This window comes from Danio rerio, chromosome 12 (assembly GCF_049306965.1).
Source record: "Danio rerio strain Tuebingen ecotype United States chromosome 12, GRCz12tu, whole genome shotgun sequence".
NCBI lineage: Eukaryota > Metazoa > Chordata > Actinopteri > Cypriniformes > Danionidae > Danio > Danio rerio.
The window spans coordinates 7,177,679-7,197,500 of NC_133187.1; the positions used below are offsets into that span (position 1 = coordinate 7,177,679).

The 19,822-nt window shown below is 37.3% G+C and overlaps 1 protein-coding gene across 49 annotated transcripts in view; it reads right to left on the reverse strand.

Moving 5' to 3' along the window:
• pcdh15b (protocadherin-related 15b) overlaps nt 1–19,822 on the reverse strand; it is a 506,664-nt gene that overhangs the window by 92,485 nt on the left and 394,357 nt on the right. For all 49 annotated transcript variants that reach the window (XR_012387602.1, XR_012387597.1, XR_012387592.1 and 46 more), the window contains 2 exon segments: nt 11,501–11,641; nt 10,145–10,257 (listed from right to left, as the gene is read on the reverse strand). Coding sequence is in view for 22 of the 49 variants with exons in the window: in XM_073917607.1 (XP_073773708.1) it covers nt 10,145–10,257; nt 11,501–11,641 (254 nt within the window). In the remaining 27 variants the exon portion in view is untranslated.

The window sequence follows — 19,822 nt, forward strand, 5'->3', positions numbered from 1 at the left end:
AATAAGGAGCGCTGTGCTAATGGTGTGCTTGTTTGTCTGACCCTGAGCTGGTGGGACGGCACAAAGGGACCAGCGGCGTCTGCATACTAATCCTGCAGGTGCAGCAGAGATGGGACTCCGGCAGCGCAGGCCAAAAGCTTTCATTACCTCTGCAGGCCTGGATGTGGAGACGACAGGGCATGATAAAAAAAAGAGCTCTTCGTGTGGATAATTGGAGTCCCGACGCAGCAATTCATGGCAGATTACATTCAGCAATGCGATGCTTCAGTTCACATGAAAGCGACACACTGTACAATGACTTGAAGTTCAGATTCAGGGATGTAATCGCCAGCAGCCACTCCAAACTAAACTAAAGTCTCACAACTTCGCACATTGGTGCGTTCTCCACCTGTGAAGCAAACGCTTCTGAGCAGTGTTGAGGGACAGGGTGCTGTTTCAAAATAAAATAAAATAAAATAAAATAAAATAAAATAAAATAAAATAAAATAAAATAAAATAAAATAAAATAAAATAAAATAAAATAAAATAAAATAAAATAAAATAAAATAAAATAAAATAAAATAAAATAAAACATTAAACGAAACAAAACAAAACAATTAAATTAAATGAAATTTAATTAAAATTAAATAGGTAGTAATTTTTGCTAGTAAATACATTTTTTAAATAAAATAAAATATGGAGTCATCTTAAAATAAAATAGTCAGTCATTTTAAAACAAAATAAAATAAAACAATAAAATAGCCACTTATTTTAAAATAAAATAAAATAGGCACTCATTTTAAAGTAAAATAAAACTAAATAAACTAAAATAGGCACTCATTTTAAAATAAACTAAAATAGGCACTCATTTTAAAATAAACTAAAATAGGCACTCATTTTAAAATAAAATAAAATAGGCACTCATTTTAAAATAAAATAAAACAAAATAAACTAAAATAGGCACTCATTTTAAAATAAACTAAAATAGGCACTCATTTTAAAATAAAATAAAATAGGCACTCATTTTAAAATAAAATAAAATAGGCACTCATTTTAAAATAAAATAAAATAGGCACTTATTTTAAAATAAAATAAAATAAAACAAAATAAACTAAAATAGGCACTCATTTTAAAATAAAATAAAATAGGCAATCATTTAAAAAAATAATAAAATCAAATAATTTGTTTCCAAATATTCTGTTAATAAATACACAGAAAAAAACTTTACACGATTATGTCGTCGAACTGTTGTATAAACACAATCTCTCGCAAGTAGCAGTGCAATATGATTGTATATCGTAACTGGTAGGACACTAAGGAACTCGGCCTGCGGCCTCGAGCCAACGTACACCTCCCACCAGTGCCTACACATACAGGGGTTAAGCTATGAAGCTGAAACACTGGCCAATTTAGTGTTAAAGGATTCATAGCTAAATCTGACTAGCCTGGTGGCTAATCTTCATTGATGCACATTCCACCAGTAAGAGCAGAGCAAGTCTTTGTGATGTATCAAGAACCACAGCATAAAGAGTCATGTCAGCATACACCCAAAATGGACAAACCACATCCAACAGAATTAATTGTGGAGCTAACTGGCATTGTATCCAAAAAAACTTAAAACCACAGCTGCCCAACGCACTGCAGAATTACATGTGCACCTCAATTCTCCTGTTTCCACCAAAACGGTTTGTCGGGAGCTTTGGTCACTCCTGTTAATGGCAATTGTAGGTTTCAATAATGTCAGCAGTGAAAATCTTGGGCTGTGGACAATGTGAAACATGTACTGTTCTCTGAAGAGTCTACCTTTACTGTCTTTCCCATATTCAGGAAAGTTATGGTGTGGAGAAGCCCCAAAGAGGCGTATCACCCAGACTGTTGCAAGCCCAGTGTGAAGCATTCAGTGATGGTTGTTTCATGGCATTCCCTAGGCCCATGTTTTGTGCTAGAGGGATGCATCATTGCGAAATACAACCAAACTATTCTGAAGGATTATATGCAGCAGAAAGTCACTGGTTCAAGCCTCGGCTGGGTCAGTTGTTAGCATTCCTGTGTGGAGTTTGCATGCTCTCCTCGTGTTCGGGTGAGTTTCTTCTGGCTGCTCTAGTTTCCCCCACAAGTCCAAAGACATGCTAAAACATATGCTGGATAAGTTGACGGTTCATTCCGCTGTGGCGACCCCTGATTAATAAAGGCACTAAGCCGAAAAGAAAATGAATAAATGGATACTAGTTTCTCTGCTGTCCACAGTATGAAAAGACAGATCACAGGATCACATGACAGCAACACGCTGCACTTCAGATGGAGGGACATAATTGCCAGTCTGCAATCCAAACCAAACTCTCGACCCGTGAGCCAAATGCTCCTGAGCTGCACTGAGGCGCAGGGTTTTGTTCGCAAATCTTCTACTTGAAGAAGAAGTTCATTTGTTTCTGTCAAGAGAGGAACTCTAGAGCTGTCCACACGACTTTACCCACAGAAACTAATCATGCTTGGGTTCAGCAGGGGCTCAAGTGTTGCTCGTTCACTGCCAAATGAAGCTGCTGAAAGAGGATCCCAATCTGCACTCCAGCTTCAGAAGTGATGAAGGGAGACGCATGATCCACATACCCAGAGACTCTTGCCACAGAGAAAAAGACATACTAGTGTAGAGGACCCCAACCTTGTGTGAAGGCTAAATAGATTCATTCATTCGTTTGTTCTCCTCTATTTATTTCAGAGGTCGCCACAGCGGAATAAACTGCCAACTATTCCAGCATATATTTTACACAGCGGATGCTATTGCGGCTGCAACTATGTACTGGGAAACACCCATACACTCATTCTTGCACACACTTATACACTTTGGTCAGTTTAGTTTATCCAAATCACCTATAGGGCATGTCTTTGGACTGTGGGGGAAACCAGAGCAGCAAGAGGAAACCCACGCGAACACGAGGAGAGCATGCAAACCACACAGAAACACCTCTTGGTCCAGCCGGGACTCGAACGAGGAACATTCTTGCTGTGAGGTGACAGTGCTAATCACTAAGCCACTGTGCCACCCCCCCCACCTAAATAGATTCTGAATCTGTAAATAGTTTCACACTGGAAATCCTTTTGTGGGAACCAAATAAATGAATGCTGATTCTAAAGACAGATTGCACTATCATGCACTATCACTATCACTATCATGTTTTTCTCTTCTTCTTCATTCTTTCATATCACATTTTACCTGTTTTTATGTTTTGTTTTGTTTTTATGCATTTTTATTATTTGTTTTTACTTTTATTTTACTTGTTTCTTTTATTCTTGTTTATGTAAAGCACTTTGAATTGCCATTGTGTATGAAATGTGCTATATAAATAAACTTGCCTTGCCTTGCCTTGCCTAAAGCAATCACAGAGGGAGCAAAATAAATTCACTATTCAGTTTTCAGTCATATGAAGATTTTGAAGTCCAAACAAAAAGGTAAAAAGGGACATTTAACATTAATACTACTGAGGCAGCCATTTTGATCATTTTAAAAAATGCGTAATTTAAAAACTTTGCTAAAATAAAACCTATATAACTTACAGTACCCTAACTTTTCCTAAATGTGTGTATATTTAGCCTGATCTCATGAGGAAACATAACCATATTATGCTAACTGGCACCTAGCTATCTGCAACTCTCAAGCTAAGCAAGGCTGCGTCTGGTCAGTACCTGGATGGTAGACGACAAGGGAAGACTAGGCTGCTGCCGGAAGTGTTAGTGATACCAGCAGCGGGCACTCAACATGCGGTCTGTGTGAGTCCTTACGCCCCAGTATAGTGCAGCTCAGAGAGTGCCGTCTTTCGAATTAGATGTTAAAACCAAGGTCTTGACTCTATGTGATCAATAAAAATCCCAGGACGTCCTTTGAAAAAGAGTAGGGCTTTAACCCCGGCATCTTGGCCAAATTCGCCCACTGGCCTTTGTCCATCATGGCCTCCTTACCATCCCCATACCATTTATGAATTGGCAGAAAAGTGGCTAATTGTCATTTAATTCATAAGAATTTTTTTTAAAAGAAGCCATGCCCCCAAACTATACTTCTTATTGGGGGTGAGGAAATCATATTAAAATATATGAAAGAGATCCTTCTAATTAATAAAAATTCATTATTCTTTTCCAGCTTAGTGCCTTTATTAATCTGGGGTCGCCACAGCGAAATGAACCGCCAACCAAAAAGTTACCCACTGCTTAGTGATTCTAACATTCTTTTTTATTCATATTACAAAACACAAAAAAGCTCTTTGTATTTCTTTCTGAATGGCCACAATGGTCAAATTCTCTTGATAAGAACAATGTCAAACAATGTCATTGTTTGCTACTTTTCCTATGCCTTTGAACATGTGTGAAAATAAATGTGAAACATAACTTTCTCATGGTAAAACATAACTTTCTGATATCAAAAATCATCAAATTTCCACTGCCCTTTCTTGTCTCTGAATACCATTGGCTTATTTAGTGTTCAACTGATGAAAGACATTAAAATAGGTTTTTAACAAGTATGAGGCAAATATAATTGTCATTTAAACTGTTGGTGAACTATTCCTTTAAAACTTGATTATCTAAACAAACAAGTTGAAATAATCCAAACAAATATACAATCAAATTTGGTATAGTGTGGAGCTGAGAAAATCTTTTTGTTCTCCAGCTGCCCATTATAGGTGTAGCATCACATAAAACTACAGGAACATTGTGAATGTAGACTTTCACGAGTGCATGTGATGTGAGGTAAAACTGTTTTGATGGCAGAAACTAAAAAGAAATAGCACTCAAGGCATGTAATATCCAATTTAAACATTTGCAAACCACCCTCTAATTATCAATGACCATTCTACACCACTGAACAATTCATGCTAATTAAACTCATTCTTGCGGATCCAGGCCCAAAGGGTGCTTTCATGATGTCCTCTTTACTAAATTACTAATAATTTCCAACTGCTGGAACAGCCTGTGCTCTTTTACCATACTTGGCCAGTTCACTCAGTCCCAGACTGTTAGCTTTAGGTAGATGATGGACAGACATTTCATTACTGTTTTGGGTTTATTTGAGCTCTGATGTGACAGCACTGTAAGATTAAATCAATATGCTACTCCGCTGAAGCACCTAAAACAAAAAATGTCCGCTGCTGATTATATTTTATTTCTTTCTGAATTAATTAAGAAAAGTTATTGAAAATGATTACATTTAAATATGACTTTCAATTATACAGTGGTTTATAAATTTCTTGAGTTCAAACAAGGTTTGAAACAAACATGCTTTTCCTTACCACATGAATGAAGTCAAAACTAAATTGACGCTAAAAAGCCATTCAGAAGGAAAGCATAAAAATAGTAATGATGGGTGTAATCATCAAAATGGAAAACAGAACTGGCAGGGTGTTTGGCTGGGGATTTAGCAGAGTCAGAGAGATTCATTAAGCATTTTTATCAGATAAACAGTGCTAAAATCCACAGGATACACATTTTAGAAAGGCAAAAACGAAACAAACAAACAAACAAATAGAATGTATGTATGGCTACTTGCAAAAGTGCAACAAAAATGCAGTGTTTTAACCTAATTACCCTTTTATACAACAACTTAACCCTTCTCTTGACCACCAAATATACTTTGTTTTTATGTGGTGAAAGTTGCTTTTAGAGGGGCATCCTCAAACTGAATGAAATGCAAAAGAATATAACATAAAGGTGAAAATGACAGGCTAGATTTGTATTTTTTCGTAGGATCCAATCAATCAATCAATCAATCAATCAATCAATCAATCAATCAATCAATCAATCAATCAATCAATCAATCAATCAAGCAACACACCAACCAACCAACCATTCAATCAATTTTCCAACCAACCAACCAACCAACCATTTAATCAACCCACCAACAAATAAACCAGCCATTCAATCAACTAACTAACCAAGCAACCAACCAACCAACCAACTATTTGATCAACCAACCAACCAACCAACCAACTATTTAATCATCCTAACAACCAACCAACCAACAAACCATCCAATAGATCGATTAACCTACCAACTAACCAAACAATCTCAACTATTCGATCAACCAACCAACCAACCAACCAGTCAGTCAGTCAGTCAGTCAGTCAGTCATTCGATCAACCAACCAACCAACCAACCAACCAACCAACCAACCAACCAACCAACCAACCAACCAACCAACCAACCTCAACCATTCAATCAACCTACCAACCAATAAACCAGCCATTCAATCAACCAACTAACCAAGCAACCAACCAACCAACTATTTGATCAACCAACCAACCAACCAACCATTCAATCATCCTAACAACCAACCAACCAACCAACCAACAAACCAACCAACTAACCAACCAACCAACCAACTATTTGACCAACCAAACAACCAACCAACCAACCAACCAACCAACCATTCAATCATCCTACCAACCAACCAACCAACCAATCTCAATCATTCAACCAACAAACTAACCAACCAACAAACCATTCAATCGATCGATTAATCTACCTACCTACCAACCAACCAACCAACCAACCAACCAACCAACCAACCAACCAACCAACCAACCAACTTCAATCAATCAATCAATCAATCAATCAATCAATCAATCAATCAATCAATCAATCAATCAATCAATCAATCAATCAATCAATCAATCAATCAATCAATCAATCAATCAATCAAATCAATCAATCAACCTGCCAGTCTCAACCATTCATTCAACGAACCAACCAACCAATCATCAGATTGGTTTCCAGATTGTTATTATGTGGCTGTGTTGCTATACGGTTGCATATGACTGAATTCCATTGTTAAAATAGCCCAATTCTTCTCAAAACCCTTGGATAAGCTAACATGCAGCTGTCAGGACGTTCTCTCAAATTCTTCCTAGACCTGTTACTCTTCACACTGTAAACAATTCAACAAATGACAAGGTCATGGGTTTAATTCCTTCCTTCCCTCAGATAAAAATTGTCTTGCTTTTTGTTTTTCCCCTCAAACATTTAAAACCCAGCAAAACAGTGTTCACCTTGAATACAACAAAAGTCACTTTGGGTGAAACTCTAATTTTTCCTTTTTTCACCCCCCAAAACCCCTCTAAAACTTTAACTTTCCTATAGCTCAAACAGATCAGGATAACACTAGTACAGAAAGAGCTCTGGTCAGGGAATGCATGAATTGTTTAAAAACAGCGTTAGCCTTGAATGCAATAAAACTTGCTGCAGATTAAAGCATGTTATTTTTGTCCAAAACCTCTCTAAAACTGTAGCTTCCCTATAAGCTCAGACTCTGTTCTAGCAAAGGCAGCAAGGTCACATAGGTTTGACACCAAGGGAATACATAAATAGATAATTTAAAATTCACTTATAATAAAGTGTTTTCTGTTGTTTTTGCCCATAACTCAGCATTGCTCTTGAGCTCACTTATCAAGGAAATGCATAGTTTTTTCAGCAAGATCTCTCAAGGAAACTGTTTTATGTATTGTCCACAAAAACATTATACATATGAATTTCATTCCTATAAAAAAGTATATTTTTTAAAAGTAGGTGTGCCCCCAAACATACCCCTCAACCTAACACTCATTGAGTAATGAGCAAATTGTATGTAAATAAACAAATTAGCCAATTAAAAAAAAGGTTACAAATTGCCGTGAGATTACTTTGTTTTTTTTTCTGGCACATAAAAGTATTCTTGGAGCTTTGTATGATTACAACTGAAGCACTGAAGCCACAAGAAATGTTTAACAAATATTTTTGGTTCCTTTTCTGGACTTTGAACATTGTCATAAATTGCTGTCTATGGTGCCAGAGAGCTCCAGGATATCATTTAAAATATATTTATTTGTATTCTAAAGATGAATAAAGCAATTATATTGTTAGATTAATGTTAGATCATAAATTAGGCTAATTGAATATATTGTCCACTAATAAATTATTATTGTATGCTTACTTTTAAATGGAAGCAAAAAAATGATGAGGTTTGGGGTGTGGAGGAGTTTTTAATTGTATTTTTCAATACAATACTTTTCAACCATTCAATTAGGCAACCAAACAGCCAACCAAACAATAAACCAACCAACCAATTCACTAATTGATCAACCAACCAACCAATTCACCAATTGATCAACCATCCAACCAATCAGCCATTCAACAAACCAACCATACAATAAACAAACCAATCACCCAACCATTCAACCAACCATTAAACCTACCATTTAACCAACCATTAAACCTACCAACCAACCAACCAATCGACCGACTAACCAATCGACCGACCAACCGACCAACCAACCAACCAACCAACCAACCAACCAACCAACCAACCAACCAACCAACCAACCAACCAACCAACCAACCAATCAATCAATCAATCAATCAATCAATCAATCAATCAATCAATCAATCAATCAATCAATCAATCAATCAATCAATCAATCAACCAATCAACCAATTAACCAATCAATCAACCAATCAATCAAATCAACAAACCATCCAACCAATCAATCAATGAACCAACCAACCAATCAATCAACTAACCAACCAACCAATCAATCAATTTTTGAGTGAACTAACCCTTTAACAAGTCTCATGATTTGAGGTAGTATTTTCGTAAACATTGGCAACAGAAACAGTGTCTCTTGCCTTGGAAAGCAATGTCTCGCACTATTGAATGTATACAACCCGAAGACTTTACTTTGAGCAGGTAATTACAGACAGAGACATGGGTTGACTCAAGCATCCCTCTGGTTGATCCCCCAGAGCAGTTTTCTAGACCGGTAAAGCCATGGAAGTCAGACAAACTCTAAACAGCCGTGTGTTCACCACACAGGGGCAACAGACACCTGGCTAATGTGTCCAGCGGCAGCAATCAAGAGCTGCGTCTGAAATCTATTGCTATTCTCAGTGTGCCGCACAGCTACTATCAACTATGACCTTTCTGCAGCTCTGTAGGACACAGCATTAATTCAGACCTTCGGCCAAGCCTTTTCATCTCCATGTTTCTCTGTCTCTGCAGCTCTGATTAATCAACGGATAAGGATGTTATCAAAGCCATTTTTAACCCCACTGGTCATCAAAAGCCTGTGTGCAACTAGCACTTCACTCTAAAGCCATTAATACAATCACTTTCAGTACAGATCTACTGACACAGAATCCGCTGTTTTCTTTTGAAAAAACAAATGTAAAAAATCAGCCAAACAAGCTTCCATGCTTTTAGATCTAAATCAAATTAGGCAAGCAAGTGCAAGTGCTATTTGCCTCGGAAGTCGTGCGAATTGAACTGATTACCCCTTGTGTCAAATATATTAAATATGTAATTTAATAAAGCAGCCGTAATGCTTTCGAATGGAGTGTATAAATGTCCTTTGAGGAAACAACCGCGAGAATGAAACTGCGTCGCATCTTTGCAACACTTTACCTTGCAGCTATTATACATATTCATAAAGAGTATGATTAAATCTATGCTGACGGTTTTATAGAAGATACAACCTGAAAACTACCTACTTTGCCATGGAGCTTGGATTGTGCATATTTTTTGTTCACCCTCTATTGAATATGAAAAAAAGGGCTTGTTTTTATATACACTATCCGGCCACTTTATTAGGCACACCTAACTAGTACCGGGTTGGACCCGCTTTTGCCTTCAGAACTGTCTTAACCCTTTGTGGCATAGATTTAACAAGGTACTGGAAATATTCCTCAGAGATTTTGACCCATATTGACATGATAGCATAACGCAGTTGCTGCAGATTTGTCGGCCATGATGCAAATCTCCCGTTCCACCACATCCCAAAGGTGCAAAGGTGTATCAGACTGAGAACTGGTGACTGTGGAGGCCAATTGAGTGCAGTGAACTCATTGTCATCAATAAAAAATAAATAAATAAATAAAATAAAATAAAATAAAATAAAAACATAAAAATAAAATAAAATATTTCTATATTTTGCATTGCTGTTCATTAATACCAAACTTTCCGGATATCAAACTTTAAAGCTACTCTCAAGTGATAGTGTGAAAGTACTGCATTTCTATATTTTGCATTGCTATTCACTCATATAAGCTCCTACTGGTGAGGTTTTGATATGTAACCACAGCCTCTGATCGATATTTTGCCATATGAAAGGACAGTCTGTGATCATGCAGCCTTTTTTAAGGGTTTGCTCACCTGTACTCCTCTTGTGTGAACACAGGAATGATGGACGGCTGCAGGACAGTGATCTCCACCAGAGACTTATTGAACTTCATCGGCTCCCCGTCATCATAGGCAATGACTGCCAACTGTTTGGAAACAGGTGGAAATCGATGTCAAGGGGGAAAAAATAGGAGGACTAAAAGTATATTTACATCAAAACAAAAACGATATATATATATATATATATATATATATATATATATATATATATATATATATATATATATATATATTTCTGGATTACAGTTCTGGATTATTAGCCCCCTGTATTTTTCCCCCAATTTCTGTTTGAAAGAAGATAGTTTTCAACACATTTCTAAATACAGTAGTTTTAATAACTCGTTTCTAATAACTGATTTCTTTTATCGTTGTCATGATGACAGTACATAATATTTCACTACATTTTTTAAAGATACTACTATTCATCGTAAAGTAACATTTAAAGGCTCAACTAGGTTAATAAGGCAAGTCAGGGTAATTAGCAGGGCTTTACATTAACACCCACCAACCCACCAAATGTGTGATTTCAGCTCTGGTGGGTTAGACAGACACCTTCACTAGCCATTTTGGCTGGTTGGAAATCATTTTTAATTTGTAGTTTTCTTAAAAGCATGGACCAACATTCATGCACATGTGATCTTAAAATCGAGAAGCAGCACAACTGACAAAATCAACTGTGTTCGGCCGAGCAAAAGAAAGAAGGTAAATACCGAACGAGAGGATGATCACTCTGTTAAAAAGCATGCACTCTCCCGTTTACTAACAAGCAACCGTGCCTAGAGGAAGCTCAACTGGTGCGATCGGTTCCCTTTGAAATAGCCTGGACAAAATAGCGATGATCCTGCACACAGTCCTGCTGTTTTGAAGAGCTCAAGATAAAAAAAAAAAATACACATATTTTTTTGTGAGCAGCAGCGGTAACTGCTTTTATTTTAATTATTCTTTGAACAGATTATTAACAGGCCTATATTAACCGTGTACACGTTCATTATCAAACACAGTGTGTTTCACCTGCTTTCTTTTGTTTACCGTTATTTTTGTTAATATGGTTTAATTACATTTTTTACAATAACATTGCTTAAATGGGAGATTACTCCCCGTTTATGTGTAGTTAGTTAACTGGTGAGCCAAGACAGAATATATATAGAGGAATATATATATATTACCGAGGATCATATATATTCTGCAAGCGGTGTTGTGTATAAGGCAGTGCAGTGTTTTCATCAATATAAGTCTATAGGACACATAAAAATGACTGATGGCCCAGTTATGGCCTGCAGGTTGCTAGTTGACAAGCCTTGTATTAATAAAAGATTGTTGTGCACTTACGCTGAATTTAGTGTTGGGCTCCTCGTTCAGATTGACCCTGGTGAAAATATTTCCAGAGTTTTCCTCCACGTCAAAGATACTAGTGCTGTAAGGAAACTGCTCCAGATCCGCTTTATAGTGAACTCGACTTGCCGCTGTACCCTAAAAGACAACAATAATGAAAATGTTAAAAAATTATTAATAAATAAAATTATTGTCCAGTCTAAATATATATATATATATATATATATATATATATATATATATATATATATATATATATAAATATATAAACTGACACATATTTAAGGCAAAAAAAACATTCCTTGAAATTTTTCCAATGAAATTTTTTTTATAACTGATTGATTGATTGATTGATTGATTGACTGATTGATTGAAAGACTCCACAAGACTCCACAAAAAGTTCGACAGTGTCTGATATTCCAACACTATTTGTAACTTTTTGATTTAGTGGCTTATTTGCATGAATTTGTACGATCTCATTCATACAATTTAGTACAGTTGTTCGTCTCTCAATGACTGTTGAGTTTAGGGGTGGGGTTGGGTGCCACGCCTCGTTTTAAAAAATCTTATATTTTTGTATGAGTGAACTCGCTAATAAACTGACGAAACGTAAAATACTTGCGATTCCTTATGATATTATGCCTATTGTAAACTATACAGCTTTTCTGATAATTTTGCCCAAAAATTAAAATCTCGCTCTGACTAGTCCTAGGTGAGTTACTTAAAAAAAAATTAATTTAATAAAATTATAATATCTAACATTTATATAGTGCTTTTACACATTTTTAAAGCACTTTACACATTTTTATGGGGAATCTCCTCATCCACCTCCAGTGTGCTGCATCCACTTGGATGAAGCGAAAGCAGCCATATTGTGCCAGACCGCACACCACTTACCAGCTGAATGGTGTAGAAGAGATAGAGTGATGAAGCCATTTATGATTTGGGGATGGATAGGAGGCCGTGATCGACAGAGGCCAGTGGGCAAGTTTGGCCAGAGTTAAACCTTTACTCTTTTTCGAAGTACATCCTGGGATTTTTAAAAAAAGTAATTGATTGCATCCTTTTGTAATTACAAAACACAAAACATTTCAAAGTAATGACACAATGTTGTATTTTTTTTAAAGCTTGACTCTTCCGTAGGTTACATCCTCTACGTATAGTACAGCAGCAAAGTTCCTTGATTATTATGCTGGAAAGGGAATATAGTTCCTAGCTATATCAACTATATAGCAACTTTATGATTTACAGTATGATTATAATTATCAAGTTTGAATAGATTACCATTAACGACAAAAAGAGGAGCAGTTTTACTCTAATTTAATTTATTATTTACTTTTTGTTGTTTGTTTGTTTGCTTTTAGTTTATATATATATATATATATATATATATATATATATATATATATATATATATATATATATATATATATATTCATATTTTGTATAATTTGTAAATGCAACAAGGTTATTGTTGTTGTAAAATGTTTGTTAAATGTTGTATTTCAATGTGGACAAACTGAAAACGAAAAATAAAAATATTATGGAAAAAAAACTCTATTTTGCTATTTTTTAATGAGATGCTAATGGTCTAATCCGATTCATTGATCTATGCTATGCTAAGCTAAGCTAAGCTAAAAGTGCTTCCGCCAGACCTGAAAATCGGCTGAATGGTTTCAAAAATGGTAAAACTCAACTCCTAAACTCTGCTAGGTGACTTGTAAAATAAGCTTAATTCCAAATCAAGAGTGTTTCTTTAAGTTGCAGGCATGTTTAAATCTGAATCTTTCAAGGAATTGGTCAACCTATTGCAAATCCTTAAGCTAAGCGATCTTAGCAGGTTTCGAATATCTGACAGACTCAATTTGTTCATTTTTTATTCAGTTCCTCTAAAGTCACACCTCCTACTGTGTGTTTCATAAGTTATGACTCTGTGAGCGCCAATGTGCAGCGTTGGCCTGGGGGACAGAAGGGTTTGTAACCCTGCTGCGATGGAGATAATTACGAGGGTGATGTCGGGTGAGAAATGGAGCCTCGGGGTGAGCCTGTCCTCATGAGAACATGCTGAGAAAGCCATCCATCCACCCCCGGGTGGGGACAGCACCACACATAGTTGCGGTCCAGGCATGCGTTTTGGTGCGAAATCAAACTACAAATGATTTTTTTCAGCTCATTTATGTGTCTTCAGGGCGTTCGAGAGGATTGAGGTCCTGGGGCATTGGAAAGCATAATGAGTTATGCCATACTGTGTTTTATCATACTAGGAGATCATTTACAGTAGATTTTTTCCAACACACTTCTAAGCATAATAGTTTTAATAACTGATTTCTTTTATCTTTGCCATGATTACAGCACTATATATTTAACTAGAAATGTATCAAGATACTAATATTCAGATTAAAGTACAATTTAAAGGCTTAACTAGGATAGTTTGTCAGGATTCTGCCACTTCGGTCCGGTTACTTCTTGATTTGGAGTCCAGACGCTAGTCTTGTCTTGTCTTGTATGTTGTGCTTGGCTCGAGTTTTCTTAGGTCAAGCACACTTTTCCCGTTCTTGTCTGTCTTTATCTTTTGCATGAGCTCCATCTTGATCATGCTGAGGTAATGCGCACTCCCACATGGCTCAGACACGTGTCCTGGCATGCTCAGGATGCACACTTCTTTCCTGGTTTGTTTTTGTTCGCGACATGGTGTTTTCTGTCTCAGAGCTCCAGTCTAGTTGGTTTTGGTTTCGGTTGTTGCTGGGATCAGAAACATGCATGCCTCATGTGAAGACGCTGTTAATGAGTTCTTTCATTGGCGGCATCTTCTAGTCCTGTTTTATGTAAGCAAATAGCTTGGGTTGTTTCTTTGTGTCATGTGCTTTCCTGTCTATTGTCTAGTCCCACCCTCCTTGTTAACCCATTATTAGTTTATTATTCATTTATTTTCTTTTCGGCTTGGTCCTTTTAATAATAGAAACTTATCCAGCAAATGTTTTACGCAGCGGATGCCCATCCAGCAGCAACCCATCTCTGGAGAACATCCATACACACTCATTCACACACATACACTACGGACATGCATTTATCATGCATTTGAGTCATAGCTCCTTTTTTACAACCTTAACCCTGACAGAATTAGGTTAATTAGGGTAATTAGGCAAATCATCCCAGCAGACACACAATATCACATTAATATTAAGTTAGATTTAGGTCCTTAGTGTCTATAGACAATGTTATTTAGACGACCAATAACAACATGAAATGATGTTGGTGTTTTGTTGATTTTGTGTTAGAAAGTGACCAAAATCCAATGGCGAGCCAACATTTTAAACCAACTGTCACCGACTCTGTCCCAGTCATTCCCTTCGCTGGCCAGCAGAGGTCATCATCACCGGACTATTGACATTTGTTACCCACTCAGACACTGATTGCTGCACACCTGCCACACATTACACTGATCACCTCCACACACATAAAAGCAGCTCACACACACACTCCAGTGCGAAGTCTTGTTCTGCCCCTGCTGACATTACTGAGCGTTTCCCGTTGCTAACCCGGACTGTTCCTCGACCTTGCCTTGCCTGCCGCCTGTTCTGAACCCAGCCTGAATATCGACATTGATCCTAGCCGCCTGCCTCTGTCCCATGCCTGCTATATCGTCCTGTGTATGCCAGCCGCCAGCCAATTGACCATATACAACCGTGTTTGATGTGAGTTCGCACACTAGTGCATACTGTGTACTCTTTATTAAACTGTGTTTATTAATATACTGCAAATGGATCCCTCTGTGTCAGACCCTTCGTTACACCAACATCATATTGACGTCAAATACTGACATTTATCCGTCAGGTGTGGTAACCAAAATCCAACGTCTGATAGACGTTATATTGGTAATTTCCACACAACTTCAAGCTGTAACATCATTAGACGTTGATATTTTGTTGTTTGTAGGTTGCGTTGGAAAGTAACCAAAATGTGACATCAGGCCGACGTTGGACATTAGCCCCTTTCACACATACAGACCTTTCCTGGAAAATTACCGGCAATTTTCCGGAAAGGTTGTATGTGTGAACAGGCCCTTTTTGAAAATACCGGTAAATTCGTTCTGGCTATTTTCCGGAAAGAGAAGTTTTAACATTACCGGTAATTTGCTGGAATGCTGCGCTGTGTGAATGCAGAAGGAAGATTGCCGTAATAAGCGCGTCCACGTCTAGAACGGGCTGACGTGAGACGCCTGCTTTAGCCAATCAGAACAGTCAGACGCATTCACGTGCGCGCGGTTTATGAGAATAAAAGCCTTTGAATATTTTTTCCAGACACCTTTAGCTGCTAGATGTTAGTCAGATAACGTTTCTATGTTCCTTCTTAATGCTAACTGTATAAATAATTATCGATAAAATGTTTATGATAATCTGTTGTTTGTTTACCTTCAAGCTTTGCGTGTGCCCGTGAGCGCCCATAGCGCCAGCACACACACATATCATGAACATCTCGACATGCGAAAGTGTTTCCCTATGTTTTCATTAGAGTTGTACTCAATACTGATCCATCCGAAGAGTTTGTAATGTAGTCAAATGTTTACAAACACAAGCGCAGCCGTTTAGAGGTCATTTCTGGTTAATGATGTTAGAATTTACCGGCATTTTGCGATGGATGTGTGAATGCTCTTTTCCGGAAAAATTCCGTAACGTCCTCGCCTGTGTGAACAGCGTTTTTTTGAATATACCGGTAAAGTAGTTCCGGAAATTTTCCGGATATTTAGCGGTATCACTGTGTGAAAGGGGCTATTGACTCCGGCCTGACATTGGGTTCTGACATCAACCCGATTTTCCAAACAAAACACAACGTCCCACGATATTGGGGTACAACATGAATCTGACGTTTTGTGCATATTGGGATTGAATAACAGTGGTTTGTTCTGTAGACATAAAAATGTATAATAGTGACCTTAAAATGGTTTAAAAAAAATGTAAAATCTATTTTATTCTAGCCAAAATAAAACAAATAAGACTTTCTACAGAAGAAAAAAATATTATAGGAAATAGTGTGAAAAATTCATTGCTCTGTTTAACATCATTTGGGAAAAAATAATAATCACAAAAGGGCTATCTGTACATGAGGAGTTTGATTAACATCACTCTGATTTCTCTCTCTATCCTATTTATTTTTTTCTTCAGCCAATCTTTAATATTTGACGTCTTTCAGTTTGACAAGTATCTATAATTGCAGATATGCTTGCGTAGTGAACAGAAGGAGTCCATTTTTTTATCCCTCACAAGGTATTAAGAAAGGTGTGGCGAAGACTGCGACCGGCTTTAATTGCGAGTCATTTATGTGTGGGTGAGAGTGGTTAATGAATAAAACACGCTGATGGGCTCAAGGAGACATTAGAAGCCAATATGAAGAGCCATCTGACAGATGCTCAGAGAATAGGGAAGTGGAGAGAGTTGCCAGAACTGCATTGATGGACAGCAAAACAAAACCTGGTCACCAGCGGGCTGAAGAGCCATAAATAAGAGTTTGTGGATAAAACAAAATCATTATATGCCCATGCAAAATAACCCTTGAAAAACTGCATGCTGAATGATTGCTGAGAGCTATGTGAGGGGGGAAAAAGTTGAATCCATGAATTTAATTTGCCAAGAGAATATGCAAAAGACCATTAACCGAATTAAAGTAATTTACGGTAATGCAGTGCTTTGGATGTGGTCAGGGTGATGATTTTTTTAGTCTGAATATCTGCAAAAGTCCCCACTGGCTTTGTATTAACAGGAGAGGAGGTAATGCACGGTCCAATTAGCTTTATAACGTTTGCTCACTCAAAGATCACCATGTAAAATATTGATAGTGCTATTAGTGATGGCTCTATATGTGCAAGATGATACCAAAGTGCTTCACATTAGGTCACATATGCCAAATTAGAATTGAACTACCTAATTCACTGAGCAAAAACAGGGCCAGTGCTATGGGGCATCATGCAACACATTGGGTGCAAGGGCAGAGATTTCCAAAAAAAACAGAACATTGCTCTTTGCTTTTAAACTGCAGGGTAATTAGGACCCCTCGGGAACTTTAATAATGGTTCAACCAAAAATGATGATGTCTCCACTAGTTCCAAACCCGAGATTCTTTCTTTGGTTGAACACAAATGAAGATTTCAGGCCCATACACTCGGCGCAAGGAGCAAGACGTGTTTAGCATGATTTGTTGCTATGTCATCTCCCTTAATTCCGATAGGCAGGTCAGACTGTCAGGTGATACATATAAACACATTTAGATCATTTACTGTAATCATTACTATTGGACTGTGAAGAGACTTTCAACCAGCACAACAAAAAATGTTTCTGAAGACAATCACCTACTGCACCTTTAAGCTAGCATGCAATCTCGAAAATGTGTAGAGGTGACATTTGTCTTGAAAAAAAGAAAAAAAAACATGGTAAATGTGAAAGGCAAACTAACTCAATCACCATCTGCTACAGCGGACCCCAGAGACAAGGGACACACAAATATACTTGCACCAGGACACAAAGCCCCAACACAGGTACAAACTGAAGCTCACACAACAACAACAGTGACAAATACATAGAGATGACAAAATCCACAGAGGAGTACATAAACCCAGAGGCTTGTGAAGGGGTTCGCAATTAAAATAGCCCACGACAACAAGCGACTATCTGCAGAACGAATCAGCCAGCTTAATGGGGAAACGTCTTTCACTCATCGCATCGCATTGTTTCATACCACTTCACTGACTGATTACCACACAAGCTGTTTATAGGATTTTGTTAATTGCGCATCACATCGAAAACATTATTAGGCAAGACGGTAAATTAGAATAGTAATTGAACTCTTGATACGCAAAAGCCCAGTAGACTGTGATTACCCTGCCCTCATTAAGAAATGCGGCTTTCTAATGATATCACAATTTCTGTATGCATAATGACTAATCACAAGTAGTCTAAGTCACTAAATACAGGAGAGAAAGAATCATTTCTGATACAAAGTTTTTGATTTAGTTTTCATTTAGTTGCATGCAACATCTGTTTGTTAGTACATTAAAAAATACAGGATTCTGGCTAATGCATATGTCTAATTTTTCCAATTGTGTTATCATTAGCTTGTAGTGAGGAATCATTAAAAAACAAGAAACATGTAAGAACATAAAATGACTGAAAATAATCATTTTAAATAGCTTTTTTTAATTCTCTACAGATTTGATTGATTTAATAGACTTTTTTATCTGGAAATTTTGTGATATTACTTTGATTATTTCTGAAATGTTTTCACATTCATGAAAATGTATGTGATTAAATTTTGTGTGTAAAAAACGAGGTTTAAGCAGACATTTCACTGCAAAAATGTTTTCTTACTCCAAAATTAGTAGTCTAAATATCTAATAAATCTTAAATCAAGAAGTATTTTTTAGAAAACATACACTTACCAGCCACTTTATTAGGTACACTTTACTAGTACCAGGTTGGACCCCCTTTTGCCTTCAGAACTACCCTAATCCGTCGTGGCATAGATTTAACAAGGTACTGGAAATATTCCTCAGAGATTTTGGTCCATATAGACATGATAGCATCATGCAGGTACTGCAGATTTGTCGGCTGCACATCTATGAATCAAATCTCAATTCATTTCACCTTTATTTGTATAGCGCTTTTACAATGTAGATTGTGTCAAAGCAGCTTCACATAACAGGTTGTAGTAAATTGGAACAGTGTAGTTCAGTATTTTAGTGTTTAAGTTCAGATCAGTTTAGCTCAGTTCAGTGTGGTTTAACACCACAGTGTGGTCTCCCGTTCCACCACATCCCAAAGATGTTCTATTGGATTGAGTCTGCTGATTGTGGAGGCCGTTTGAGTACAGTGAACTCCTTGGCATGTTCAAGAAATAGGTCTGAGATGATTTGCGCTTGATATGGTGTGCTATCCTGTTGAAAGTAGCCATCAGAAGATGGGTACACTGTGGTCATAAAGAGATGAACATGCTCAGCAGCAATACTCAGGTAGGCTGTGGCGATGACACAATGCTCAAATGGCACTAATGGGCCCAAAGTGTCTGAAGCTTTGATACAAGGCAGGATAGATCAATGCTTTCATGGTGTTAACATTAAATTCTGACTGTACCATCCGAATATTGCAGCAGAAATCAAGACTCAAACCAGGCAATGTTTTTCAATCTTCTATTGTTCAATTTTGGTGAGCCTGTGCGAATTGTAGCCTCAGTTTCCTGTTCTTAGCTGACAGGACTGCTTCTGTAGCCCATCCGCCACAAGATTGGACGGGTTGTGTGTTCAGAGATGCTCTTCTGCATACCTCGGTTGTA